The sequence below is a fragment of the Antechinus flavipes genome, chromosome 5 (genome assembly GCF_016432865.1).
Source record: "Antechinus flavipes isolate AdamAnt ecotype Samford, QLD, Australia chromosome 5, AdamAnt_v2, whole genome shotgun sequence".
Taxonomy (NCBI): Eukaryota; Metazoa; Chordata; class Mammalia; order Dasyuromorphia; family Dasyuridae; genus Antechinus; species Antechinus flavipes.
The window spans coordinates 50,366,411-50,380,569 of NC_067402.1; the positions used below are offsets into that span (position 1 = coordinate 50,366,411).

Sequence of the window (14,159 nt, forward strand, 5' to 3'; positions counted from 1 at the left end):
ACACTTTTTTTCAGAGTTTTGGCCCTCTACACTTTGCACCCAATTTAACAAAATGGAATTTAATGGGAATAAAGGTCTCACCTTTTAATTGAAGACATAATATGCTTTTAGCAAGTAAGGGTTAATTGCTTGTGAATACATGACCACAATCTATCTCTTTCATGGTTTAGAGGCAAAGAAGGATACTTAAAAAAAAAAAAAAGCCTTTGGTATTCACTTCTATTGAAGAAATTATATAAACATTGTCTAATCAGTGGAGTGCTATGCTCATATTCTTGACTTTTGATGAATTCAGGTGATTGATGATCAGCTATGTCATTCCAGGAATATCATCAATTTTCCTTTCTTTAAAGTGTACACCATGCATGCTAATTTTCTTAGTGAATTAATGAAAAGTCTGATTGTTTTTAATTGCATATCCTTAAATATGGTTTGTTTCAAGAAGAAAAAGTTTTTTCTCCAAAGATTAGATTGAATAGTTTTATTTATATAAGGGAGTACCTGCTTAAAAATAATCGTTCTTGTTAGATTAGATTCATTATGCTTATTTATCCTAATATAAATCCTTTTCTGGTTTAAACTATTCCTTTTGGAGAGGAGAATTCCAGAAAAAAAAAATCACCTGAAGCTTGATTTAGTGCGTCATTTTAAGGTTTCCACTTGGCTCCATAATTGTGTAAATGTTAAGACATCAGTTTTAAGTAATTTTTAATTTTTCTATTCTATATAGGAGACCTCTTTAAAATAATAGAAAATCTTTGATTTGCGTGAACTATACTCTGAAATATGGCACTATGACAGCTGAATAATCTTTGTTCCCTGATTTCTAACATGTTTCAAGAGAGACAAATGTTGCAAAAGTAGACTTTTCTCCCTTCACTCAAGAAAGCCAAGTGACGCACTTTGGGATGATCATTTTTAAGCATTTAATGTTTTGGTAAAGAGAAACCAACACACATCATTTCTTATTTGAAGAGTCTATAATGTTATAGGCACTTTATGTTAGGGTTATTTTCTTTTAAAGTTAAATGGAAATTTTAAGTCATTTTCATCCATTTGAAACAGTAAAGTTTATTATTAAAAATAAATGCTTATCATTTAGTCCTCATAATATCCCTGAGGTGGAAATCCTGGGTATTATTATCCTTATTCTAAAGCTGAAGGAACAGAGATTTTGGCAGCTTTTGAATTTTGCTCATACTCACAAATATAAGTCCAACTGGAAACCACAGATAGGACAAAAATGGACAAAATGTTACCTTGTTATCACTTTGTCTCAGGAAGCAAGAAAATAAACTCAAATTTAGAAGTATTTTTTTTATCCAAAGAATGTTTATAACTAGTTCATTTTATTAAAGATTTCAGAAACCAAAGAAATAGACACTGGGGGACTTAGGGTTATAAAGCTGAGCAGTAGCAAAGCTGGACCAAGAAGAATCCTCTTCTTTTGATTAAGTTCTTTTTGCTAGGTTAGCACCACCATCATTAGACAATAAATAACAAGATTTACCAGTTATCTAATCTAAAGCTCTTGTCAATCCCAAGCCTTAGCTCTCACATCACTAAGCAGTAATAGCTTGTTAATATCTTGCTTAAAATAAATACATGATAATTGAGTTTTTACTTGTGTTGAAATGTAGTTCTCCAAATAAATACCCATTAAAAATAAGAAACAGTAAATTCTTCCCGTATTTTATATTCTGTTTAGGATTAGCTTGTAGAAACAAAGGAAAAAAGTCACTATTGATGGCTATAAAATATTTAATTTACATGCAACAAATATATATCAAGGCAACAAAATACACCATACAAGTTTTGGCATTAATTCAACATTCATGGTATTTTTTTTTTCCTGAACAATGAACATTGCCACTTAAAACTGAGGCTTGAGACATACAATCAGTTTCCTCATGCACAGACAACTATAAATTCTATGACTAATATGAAATGACTTATGTAGAAAGCTGAAATTCCACAAGAGCAAATGAACTTTACTCTAAGAGCTCCGAGAAAGGGAGCATGACAGAAGTAAAAAACTGTGATTGTGTCTTTTATATGATGGGTGAAGAAAAATGTTTAATTCTGCACACAGTAAAATATAAGAATGCACAAGGTGTTGATCATATCCATTAAATAAAATCTGAACACTTTTAAGGATTCCACCTTTTTCTGTATACTAAAAATGTATGCAAATCAGTTATTTAATAAATAACCTAAAAATAGAATGTCATAAAGGTAGGTTGATAATTACAATTAAGTGATATCATTCTCTGTGGCAGATCTTGTGAAAGTAGTACTATTAATCCAGGACCAAGGCAAAATTAAGTAGGCAGCTATTTGGTTACACTGCCCCTACTGCTGCTATTAAAACTGCTCTTAAATCCTTCTTTTGTATCAAGGTAGCTTAAATTGTAAGTTATCATTATAAGAGATGGAAGGGATTTAAATTTTTTTAACGTCAGTATTTCTTTTTTTTTTTTTTCCTTCTTAAATCATACAATATAAGCCTATTCCACCTACAACTATTATTTATTTTTAGTGTAAATTATTAGAGTGGTCAAATAACATCTAAGTAACTCAATAAATTCCCACATTTGTTTGCTTTGTACTTCAAAGAATAATTGGGTTAAATTTTTGTTATTCCAATTATTTTTTCATGGAAATAAAGCAAATGAGTAGTGCCAAGTACTTAAAAGTCCTATATTACTTTGTATTTTAAAATATAAATCACTCACATCTATCATAAATAAATGCCATCTAAAAACAAAGATATGAAGTTTCCAGTATTTCAGTAACTTCATGTAAACAATTTTTAAAACTTCTTTGGCACAACAAAATATACACTATACTTCCCCCCCACCCCCCCATCCCAAACAAAAAGCAGCTATGGGAAAGAAATCATCTATTTATAACTCTAAATTAGTATAGTGGGATATGTAAATAAGTGATTACTTGAAGCTATGGAAACTGAAGCCTCAAAAAGTATTCCTGGACTTATTTATAATAAGCTCTCTACTTCTATATAACAAAATGTGAGTGCTAATTATAAAATGTTATAAGATTTAGTCCAAATTTATTTCAGAGATGAGAATATTGATTATCAGAAAGCCCAATGTCACATAGGTTAATATTATCATTTGAAATATGGAGCAAAATTTATTAATAATTTTGTTTTTAATGAATGGAATAGTGTAATTAATTATAAAGCCTGGAAAAAATATACTTTATTGCTATTTAACATTGGAGAGAAAAAACTTTAGCATGGTATATATGATGTTATCAGGTATGTTTAAATTTAAGCCATCCATCCAAATTATTTCTATTTTTTTTCCCCATCTTTTTACAGTTTTCCTTTTGGAGTGTGTGTGTGTGTGTGTGTGTGTGTGTGTGTGTGTGTGTATACACATGGCAATTTACCAGTTAATGTTTTTAGAAAATTTCAGGGAAACCTGTCCAAGGTTACTTGGTTAGTTAATCGTTTCCCTAAAGTGCATCTATCTTATTATAAATCCGTTTTTCATGGACCTTATCAAATCGTTATCAACTGTCTAAAAAGGTAAATGTCTATAAAATTTATAAAAGGTAAAGTGGAATGTCAGTATCAACTGGTAAATGTTAAAAACTGAAAAGTATTTTTAAATTAATTGAATAAGCTTCTTCAAAATCTGAACAATTCTGACAATCTTAATCATACACTAGAAGACTTTAAAAGTGTTGGATTACTGCAAGAATTTAATGAAAAACCTGAAGTTGTGAAGCTACAGCTAAACTATGGAGAGGCAGGTAGGAGGTCTCAACTCACCCTGGGTCATGGAGGACTAGGGCAAGGAGTACCATTTTTTAAAAAACACTATGCCAGAAAAGTTTACTTTCCAAGCCATCCATATAGGTATCGATTTGGGGGTATGCAAAGATGTGTTACATGGAGGCACAATGTCTCCAGTGGGCAATAACACAGGGCATAGACTTTTCAGACTTGTCCGAGGCATACAACTGCCTTATCTTGGCCCTCTTTGGGGATCATTTCTCCTTTAATATGCCATCGGCATTAATCCATGAAAATGCTTTGTTTAAATCCCATGAACTCAGGTTCTAGTAGCTAAATATTTAAATAAACATGTGAAAAATCACTTGAAGAGTGTGTGCATTTTGCCACACCTTAATTATTTGGGACGCTATCTGATTTAAATTTGTTAAAATCTTTTATCAGTTCACCTTTAAAAATTGTACATTTATTGGAGAAATTAAGACATTCTTCATTGAGAGTATATGAACTGGTTTCTAAATAAGAGAATATAAATGAAATCTTTAAAAAAAAAAAAAAAAAAGCATATAACTATTTGCAGTCAAACCCCGGCAGTCAAACCCATGGAATGTAGACTGAATGTATGTAACATAAGAGATCTTTTCTGGTTGCCATCACATTCGCTGTTCAGGAAGGAGTTAGGCCTGGACTTGTCATCTCTGTAGTGGGACTTGCAAGGTAGTCACTTGATTTCAGACTTGTTAAAGATTTATAACTTGCAACCGAGGTCAGAGAGCCACAGAGACCAAGTAATGAAGGAGTATCTTCTTTACCTGGAATTCAGAGAATTATAAAAATTATAAGTCACTTAAAAAATTAGCCTGCAAAAATGTCTTTAAGAACTGCCACATTTAAAAATCCTGCTAGTGGAGATGTCACTACAATACTACATTGCCTGCTACAGCTACAGATTTTAGCTTTCACTATTTTCAACATTACTATTAAAACCCTGTCAAAAAAGATATCTATTTTTCACAAATTTGAGATGTGGTATAATTTTGAAATATTTTCTATATTCAAAAGCCCTTCCCTCACACCCCCCCCCCCAAAAAAAAAAAAAAGGAAAGTTTAATTAGGAAGAGAATTCAGATAGGATAATACTAAAACTGCAGAGCATCTGGGAGCCTTTTATATCCTAAGTAAGCTTCACAGAATCAGAATTTTAGAAAGGTTACAAAAAGATGATTATAGTTTACTGGATTTTAAGCCTGGATTTTTGCAATAGCCTTTTAGTGAGTCTGCCTGCCTCCACTCTCTCCTCACTTCAACCCATTCTCCATTCAGTCATTAAAGTGATTTAATTAAAGTAGAGGTCTAATCATGTTACCATCCTACTCAAACTCGATATTTCCTTCAAGAACAAATACAAAATAACTTAACCCCTTCTTTCCAGGCTTCTTACATAGCACTCCTTGGCACATACTTTTGGATACTGTGACAGTGGCTTCTTGGTTGTTTGATAAACAAGACCATCTCTCAGTTTCAGCCATTTTATCTGGCTGTTCCCCACCATGGCTGGAATATTCTTCCTTCTTCCCCACTCCCTAGCTTCCTTTGAGTCCTACCTAAAATCCACTTTTTATAGGAGGGAAATCCCCTCTTAATTCCAGCTCTTTTTCTCTTTTACTTATTTCCAATTTTTCCTGTATACAGCTAGTTCTTTATATATTTGTTTGCATGTTGTCTCCCCAATAGATTGTAAGTTTCTTGAGGACAGAGACTGTCTTCTGCCTCTTTTCAGCACTTGGCACAGTCCTTTGGCACTTAATGTTTATTGAATGATCAGAGTCAGAAGCCTGGCTCAGATACTGTATGATCATAAGCGAGTGACTTAGCCTTTGCGATCTTCAGTTTCCTCACCTAATGCTGCAATACTTCTCCCACAAAGTTGTTTTGAACACCGTGCTATGAAAGCGAATTTATGTTTTTTCTGGAGCATGTTGAGCTTGATCTGGTGAGACCAGAGCTATAACTACAACTAACAAATGTGGTGTTCTCTTCTTTTTTATAATATACGATCGTTCTCTGGGTGCAGGTTTCTTGGGGAGGTTTCCTGGAGGTAGTCTTAGTTTCAGTTCCAATCAATAATCACTTCAAGCGCAGTCAGGGATTTAAGTACAGTCTTTTATTGTATCTTCCAAAATAGCCCGGTTAGTTTTCTTAGAGGTCTATCTCTCTGCTTGGTTACAAGAGCTCTTGCAACTTGTCCTTTGTCGCCTCCAGCTCCCTCTGAATCTTGGTTCTCCTCCTCCAAATCCTTCATTCTGCCCGACTGCAGTCTCTAGCTTGTCAATCTCCCGAATTGACTGACTGACTGAAGCTCTAAGAGCTTCTTATATATGATCTCTTAAAGATGTGAACCCAAAGGTTGACTCCTCCTCTGAGAGAGTGGGATTGTGGGTTTCTGACTTGTGAATCTCCAGAACTTGTGAACTCCGATGTGTGAGCTAATGCGTGAACTCTCAAAAGTTTAACACCTTGCAAGGATTTGCTCTAATGTGTGAACCAATAAGCATTGTATCAATTCCATTGAGTTAACACTAGGATTCTAACAAAGTGCCATATGCTAGATGCTGTGAGCAGAAAAAGGAGAAGAGTCTGCCTTCAAGAAGCTTCCAATGTATTAGGATGGGGGCAAGGGGAAGAAAATTCAAAAATTGGTAGTACAAAGTATGAAATGATGGGTGGCAGTGAGACACAGGAAGATGAAGGCTGGCATCTTGGATTCGAATTGAGCTTTGAAGAAAGTGCTTTCTGAGGACAGAAGTGAGAGAACACTGTATTCCCCTAATGGGAGGTAACATGTCATTTAAAAGCAAATTTCAGCTGGAAGTCCTTGCCCTGATCATTCAGGATTGATAGTATTGGCTGTGGCTCAGGCTCTGCTGTAGCAAGATTTGCTTCGAATTAGATCACCAAGCCTGGCATTAGCTTTAATAAAGCCTGAGCCAACAATTCCCTGGGTCCTTAAGTTCCTCATCAATGACTGCAGAAGAAGTCATTCAGCAAGGATTAGGTGCTAGATGTACTGAAGCTGTGGGTAGAAAGATGTCTGCCTTTGCTTTTATTTTAGTGGGGAAGATAAATGTACACACAGTAATATATACCATTTTGTATATATCTGGGTATGAGGGAAAGCCTCCTGTAGAAGATGGCATTTGAGCCAAGCTTAGAAGTAAAGATTCTAAAATCTGTGATAGGGGACTGGGTTCATATGGAAAGCATAAACCAAGTTTGCCTGTTAATGAGCTCTGAGGACTTTTGAAAAAGCCATCATCTCTCTATTCTACTTGTTAACATACTTAACTTTTTATGCTTGTTTGCATGGCTTTGTATTGTTTATCCTCTCTGAGGGTACCTCAGAGTCTTGCTATGCTGCCTCACTGTATCACAAGTCTTGTGTATCTAGTAAAAGCATTAATTTGACAGCATAAAATTGAAGTTTCTCAAAAAATACTATTGTAGTATCTTAAGAGAGATCTCCAAAGTTAGTAATGTGGTAGGTTATCTTTTTTTCAGGGAAAATCAATAACAAACTATCAATATTTTGGTCCTGGGTATCCTTAGCAGTAAAATCTTCATCAAGGAAGTTTGTCAGCCTTATTTTTTTATGTGTGTGTGTGTGTGTTTGTGTGTGTGTGTCTATTTTATTGGACTTTTTATTTTCAAAACATATGCAAGGATGGTTTTTCAAAACCTTGTGTTCCCGTTTTTCCTCCTATTCCCCCCACCCATCCCCTAGATGGCAAGTAATCCAATATATGTTAAACACGACAAAAATATATGTAAATCAAATATAGGCATAAATATTTATACAATTGTCTTGCTGCACAAGAAAAAATAAATCAAAAAGGGAAAAAATGAGAAAGAAAATAAAATGCAAACAAACAACAAAAAAGAGTGAATGCTATGTTGTGATCCACTCTCGGTTCCCACAGTCCTCTGTCTGGGTGTAGATGGCTCTCTTCATCACAAGATCATTGGAACTGGCTTGAATCGTCTCATTGTTGAGAAGAGGCATGTGGTCATGCTTATTTCTAAAGCTGCACATGGCTCCTCTAATGTATAAAAAATGAAAAATAAGATATGTAATGAAAGGAAGACAAAGTCTCTACATCTAAGGCTATTTTGTCCTTGATTTAATTACTGCCCAAGAAAGATTATGAATTAGCATCTACTCCTTGCCCCCAGACTCTGATGATAGAATTTAGTGCCAACGATGATAACTTGACATCAATATGTGTGTATATACATATATGTATGTATACATGCATATATGTATGTGTAAACAGATGAAATGACATGTCCACAAAAGTTGTCAGATGCCTTTGCACAGAATGAATGATGACCCTGGTTTTCAAAATACTATGAAAGTTAAAGTACAAACTCCACAAGATTTTATTGTACAGGTTTGATTATGGACCAGGATATAGGTCTGAGGAGCTGGATTTTCATCACCTAGGTGATGAGATTTCTTTGTGATGGCAACTTTCTACCACCACCTGCTAAGTCTTAAGAGGACTGGTACTTTGGGGCAGTGATGGGAGCAGCCACATTGATAAAATGCAGCTACTTGAAAGTTGGAGTAAATGACTCATTTGAGAATAAATTTTTTCCTTAGCAGTGAGCGCCAGTAAGTTATGACTTTCATAGCATTTGTATTACAAATACAAATTTGCAGATTTGTTAAAGCTTTCCTTATGAGGGAATTAGCACTAAGGAGAGTCATCAGACAAAGTTGGTTTATGCTTTCCATGCCTAAAACAGGGATAGTTCAAATCTTGATCTGAGGAGAAAGAAAAAGGCACAGCCAATAAGTACACACACACAATGTATCAATTTATGCACATATATCCTAACCCAACTGTCAGATACTTTGCTCAAAATATGTACCATTAAAATAATTCTTTGAAGGATTTCTAGAAATGGGTATATTAAGTTAACAAGAAGGTTGCAGTGTGCACATGCATCTCATCAAATTAACACCTTGCGGAGATCCTTGCAAATTAATGGTCGGCTGATCATCAATGCAAGATCTTGGAGGGATCTCAGAGACCATCCTCTCCCCGGGTCGGACGTGAGGACACCGAAGTGACTCGCCCAAGCCACTACCGAGCTTGATAAGTGATTTTTGAAAATCCCAGATTGCTTTCAAGTTCTGTTTAAGCCCCACCTGACCGGGATGGTCGCAGTCTTACACCCGTACAGTGTTTGCGACCGGCCGCCAGATGGCGAACTTTCGTAATTTATAAAACGGGGGCTTTCGCTGGGTTCTATTTTCCGATCTCAATTCCTATTTTCTCAGGCTCTAAGGAATACGGGAAGGCAGCTCAGTTTTGTGGGCAAGTTATTCAACAGAATCCATAAAACTTCTTCTGCATTCCACTTCAATAAAGTCACACGAAAGCAAGCCGCAGGGATTCAGGAGGGTTTGTTTTTTAAATCACCTCATTTTATAACTGGACAGTCTAAGCCCAATGACTCATGCCAGTGTTGAAAATGCTGGAGAATCTTACGCATAATGATCATGAAGTGCTACAGCTGGGATCTAGTGGGAAAAACACTGAATAGGGAAGGACTCAGCAGACCAGAGGTTTAGTTTGGACTCTCCCGATTCCTAGCTCTGAGACCTTGAACCAGTTTTAAGCAGTTTTTTCATCTATAAAATAGGCAAAATATTATTTGTAGTAATCACCTTATGGGTTGCCAAGGATAATTGTAAACTATAAAGCACTTAGGGTAGCTCATCTGAGTAATTCTTATCAAAGGATGTACAGGCAGGAATGTCTAACAACTGATTCTCCGACTTTAAAAAAAAAGTATAAGGAATGACGCACTTTAAAGATCAATCGGCATTATTAGATAATTATTAGATAAAAATATTAGATATTTTTCATCACTGTCTGAAGTCAGCAACAACAAAATATCTCTTAAGCAACAAAGTCATGAATCATAACCTGATTTATAGTACTTGCAGATTTCCAAAATGTAAATGTTTATACTTGAAAATTTAACAATCAGCTTTTGAGAAGGTCCCATTAAAGTCTACTTTTTTTTTATTTAAATAAAATAAACTAACATGTTCATATATTTTTAACAAGGATCATAGATTTAGAAATGGAAAGTGTTGGAATCCTTACAAAGTGTTAAGTCATTAGAATTGATAGAGGCAATAGTTATCTAATTTAGCATGGTTCAGTATGATTGATCTGGTCCTACAAGGAGATGTTGTGGGTCAGAACTTGAAACAAGGTACTAAGTGGAATTGAGGAGACAATGTTTAAATCTAGTTTAGAATTGATTTACTCTTACAACAAATAATGGTTTCCTAGTGATATAATGATCGGTGTGGACTCTGTACAGCATATAAGCAAGAGGCGGAGACAGAGTCATTCCATATTCCACCTTTGCGCTGGCTGGAGACATTTGGAGAGAGCTAGGGCCTGAAGCTCAAGACTTTGAAGGACACAATAAAGGACTGGATTTTAATTCCTGGCTGCGTATGAAGTAATTATTACTTGGAACTGAAACTAAGGCTGCCTCCAGAAAACCTCCCCAAGAAACCTGCTCCCAGAAAGAACCATCTTATAACCAGTTTTAAGCAGTTTTTTCATCTATAAAATGGGCAAAATATTATTTGTAGTAAAATGCATACGTGAATGAAAAAAGAACAACCACAGGAAAGGACCTTCAAAGTCATCTGGTCCAAACCTCCATTCTCACTCTTCTTTAAATAAACGACTAATCTGAGGTTCAGAGGGTTTCAGCGACTTATTGGTAGTAAGTATCAGAATTAGGATGCAAAGCTAGGTGGGGCTAGACTTTCTACTTCATCATGAAACAAAAGATGGCTGATTGATTAGAAAATCCAATTAAGCACAACTAGCCCTTTCCTTGAACTTTTTGTCTAACTGACTTGTTATATTTAAATGCATGAGAAGGAAAAAAAAAAAAAAACTTCCATAGTATGATGGTAGTGACAGAAAAAGTCTTAGATTCAGAAGACTGTCATTAAATTCTAGATCTATTCCTTCCTACCATTCTGACCTTGGAATGTTATTTCATTTTCCTAGGTCTTGTGTCTTTGTCTGCAAAATAAAGGAATGGGACTATATCTTTAAGACCTCTTATAGGTCCAGATAACTTTCCCAGTATGGTTTATGGAAAATCCATCCCCAAGAGCATATTCTGATTCTCTATGAACATAGTAAGGGAATCGAAAAAAAAAATGTTGCAGATTAATTGATAATTTGCTTACCTTCACTTAATAAATTTAACATGTCTTGTTTGCCATCTCCATCCTGTGAATGGGCTGGACCCAGAGATGTCTGCGATAGACTAACTTCTGCTGATAACTGGTCCAGACTTTGAAAACTTTTGCTGTAAAACAGGAATTAAAGTACCACTTGAATTTCCTCCCAAGAAGGACACTTGAAGAACTACAGGTGCAATAGATAGATAAATTGATATATTGATAGATTCATTGACTTGAGCAAATTCCTCATCCACATTTTTCTTGAATGCTTTAAAAAGATATTCTGACCTTATTTTTATCTCACTCATCACTGAAAACAAAAGGGGAGGAAAATTATGCTTATGAAACAAGTTCATATCTTTTTACACTTTTATCTCTATTCTCCAGAATGGCTGAATCAGTTAAAAAATTTAATTGCTAGATTAAGTGACTTGCCAAGGCCTCATAGCTAGTTACTGTATGGAGAGATATATAGATTGCAAATCTTCAAAGAATTAGAATATCAATAATTCAACATGCTACATTAAAAATCTAGTGAATGTAATCTAATATTTATTTGATGATCCAAAGGCATTTTAAGACCTTATTAAGTCTTGGGATTCTCACTATCAATTATCACTGTGATACTAAAGTGCTGGTTAATAGAATATCTGATAACATTTTGCTGTATTTAAGCACTAACAAGGTTTTCCTGATTTGGACCTCCTTCATCTGAGTGAGATAGTCAGTCCTTTTTTTGTCTGGAAAACCATTCCATTATAGCTGTTGTATGATAGAAGAAAAATGGTAATTCTTTTCAAGACTAAAAGAATAAATTCATGAAAATTTCATATCATTTCTCCTACTTATCCTTCAATGTAAAATTAAAAGATGAAGATGTTAGTTACGTGTTTTGTGTGTCATTTTTAACTATATCCATAGCTAAGTAGTACATGCTGAAAATATTTGACATATATTTAAGGTTAAGCCTTAGTTTTAAAAAATAACCAAAATCTACTGCCTTTTTTCCAGAAATCATGAGGTGTATTTTATATGAAATACAGATAGAAAAGCAGATAGAACTTGAATTCCATTCTGCTATAACTGTTTCTCCATCATATGTGCATGAAAAAAAGAATCCTAGTATAACAAATAAATGCTAGGTAGGGTAAAATACATCCCTACTCATCAAAATTCAAGTTAATCAATAGGTCCCAGAATGACAATGTAAAGAACCAATTTATAAAAACAATGCCCACCATTTTTCTGAAGTCAGAACCCAGCAAATGGTCCACAGTAGCATTTTAGATGCCCTTTGTCCGTGTTCTTCAGATCAATTTTATTAAGAAGGAAAGATAAAAGGGTTTTATTAGGGGGGGGAAAGACAATTTAATTTTTTTCTTTTTAGAAATGAAGCACATATTGCTATAATGGAAGAATTTTACCAGCATGTGAAATTAGTGCTCTCATTTTCTTATGTAATAGCTTTATAAACATTTTCAAGTATAAAAACAAAGAGATTATTTTCAATTCTATTATTACAGGGTTCTGCTAAGATAACAGAATCTTATTGGGAAAGTACTTTTTGGTTTTATGAGAACTCAATAGCTAGCCTGAATGGGAAAGATGGATGACTTTAAAAATGTCCCTTTTCATCAGTATAATAACAGAAAAATAAATATTTTTTGGTATTTTAGATAACTGGAAATAACCTAGAATGCAGTGTATGACTTTAGTATCTTCCATGTCTGACTAAGCTCTATAAAATTAGTCCATTTGCAAAAGAAAACATTAATTGGTTGATGATGAAAGAAAGCAAAAACACAGAAAAGGCAAGGCAAAGGACTGTGATAGAAACAGCACTGAGATTTGGATTCAAAAGTCCTAGACTGTGAATCCTGATTCTACTACCTTGAGCTTCCTTTATCTTTAAAACAGGCCTAGCAACACTAAAGTTGTTGTAAGCCTCAGTATGTACAATGTACGTACAAGTACTTTTATATTCAATATGAATATAAGTTATTAAATCTACCAATCATCTACATGTAAAGATATTATCTTCATGAATTACGGCAACCAAAAAACTTGTTAGTCAGTAGTCAAACTATCAATATGTCTCTTTTAACTTGGCTAAATTGGTCCTTAGAGGAAAGATACACAATTATGTAACTGGGTCCATACTTAAAGATTTTCCAACTTGCGAAAAGTTTCCTAAACTTTTATTATGGCTTCATGATTAGGGTGATCCCAAACAATAATGAGGATTTGGAAGGAGGCCTTCAAGGGGAGGTTTCATAAGGTTAGCTCAAAAGATTCATAGTTTTTTTTTTTTTTTTTATTTTAGTCTTCAAAAATTGCTAATGGTTTTTAAAGGAAAAAAAAATAAAGTGGATGATCTTCACTTCTTCCATGTCTGACCAAATTCTAAACATTTCACAGCGCCTGCTTCAGCTGCCTTCATGACCATTACAATAAGTTGTTCTCGTCTGCCCATTCTGCCAAAGGAAGTTTCACATGTTTGGGATAGACACTCCCTAACTCACTGTTAGATTTAATTGCCCTTAACCTTGGTAGCTTATCTGTCAAGATGGTTTACTGAAGTGTAACTCCTGTGTGTGTTACAGCTTCTTAGAGTTGAGTGAAAGTGGACAATAGAAGTGTATGAGCAGCCCTTAAAAAGAGATTAGCAAACCCATACCCTAGAGGAGCTAATCTTCCTGAACATCCCATATACCCCAAACGCATAAGTATGTCATATAAATTATTGAATGAAATGTGAAGAGAATTATGTGGATTTTCAAAATGAATACTGGTAGTCTAAAAAAGCATCATCTTTATCAGAAATCTAGGTGATCATCAATAACAAATATCAAATTGAAAAGGAGCCTTCTTCAAAACTACATTATGAAATGCAAAATGGATAATTTTGAGTGTATTAAAAAGTTTTGTACAAACAAAACCAATACAGATAAGATTAGAAGGGAAGCAGAAAACTGGGGAAAAAATGTTATATCCAAGAGTTCTGATAAAAGTCTCATTTCTAAGATATATAGAAAATTGACTCAAATTTTTAAGAATACAAGTCATTCTCCAATTGATAAATAATCAAAGGATATGAAC

At 34.4% G+C, this 14,159-nt stretch overlaps 1 protein-coding gene across 4 annotated transcripts in view; it reads right to left on the reverse strand.

Moving 5' to 3' along the window:
- Window positions 1-1,743: 1,743 nt before the first annotated feature.
- The window catches only part of RUNDC3B (RUN domain containing 3B), a 116,870-nt gene continuing 104,454 nt past the window's right edge, over window positions 1,744-14,159 (reverse strand). For all 4 annotated transcript variants that reach the window (XM_052000924.1, XM_052000925.1, XM_052000922.1 and 1 more), the window contains 2 exons: window positions 11,064-11,185; window positions 1,744-4,578 (listed from right to left, as the gene is read on the reverse strand). In XM_052000924.1, coding sequence (XP_051856884.1) covers window positions 4,433-4,578; window positions 11,064-11,185 — 268 coding nt within the window. In that variant the 3' untranslated portion in view covers window positions 1,744-4,432. The remainder of the gene's footprint in view (window positions 4,579-11,063; window positions 11,186-14,159) is intronic.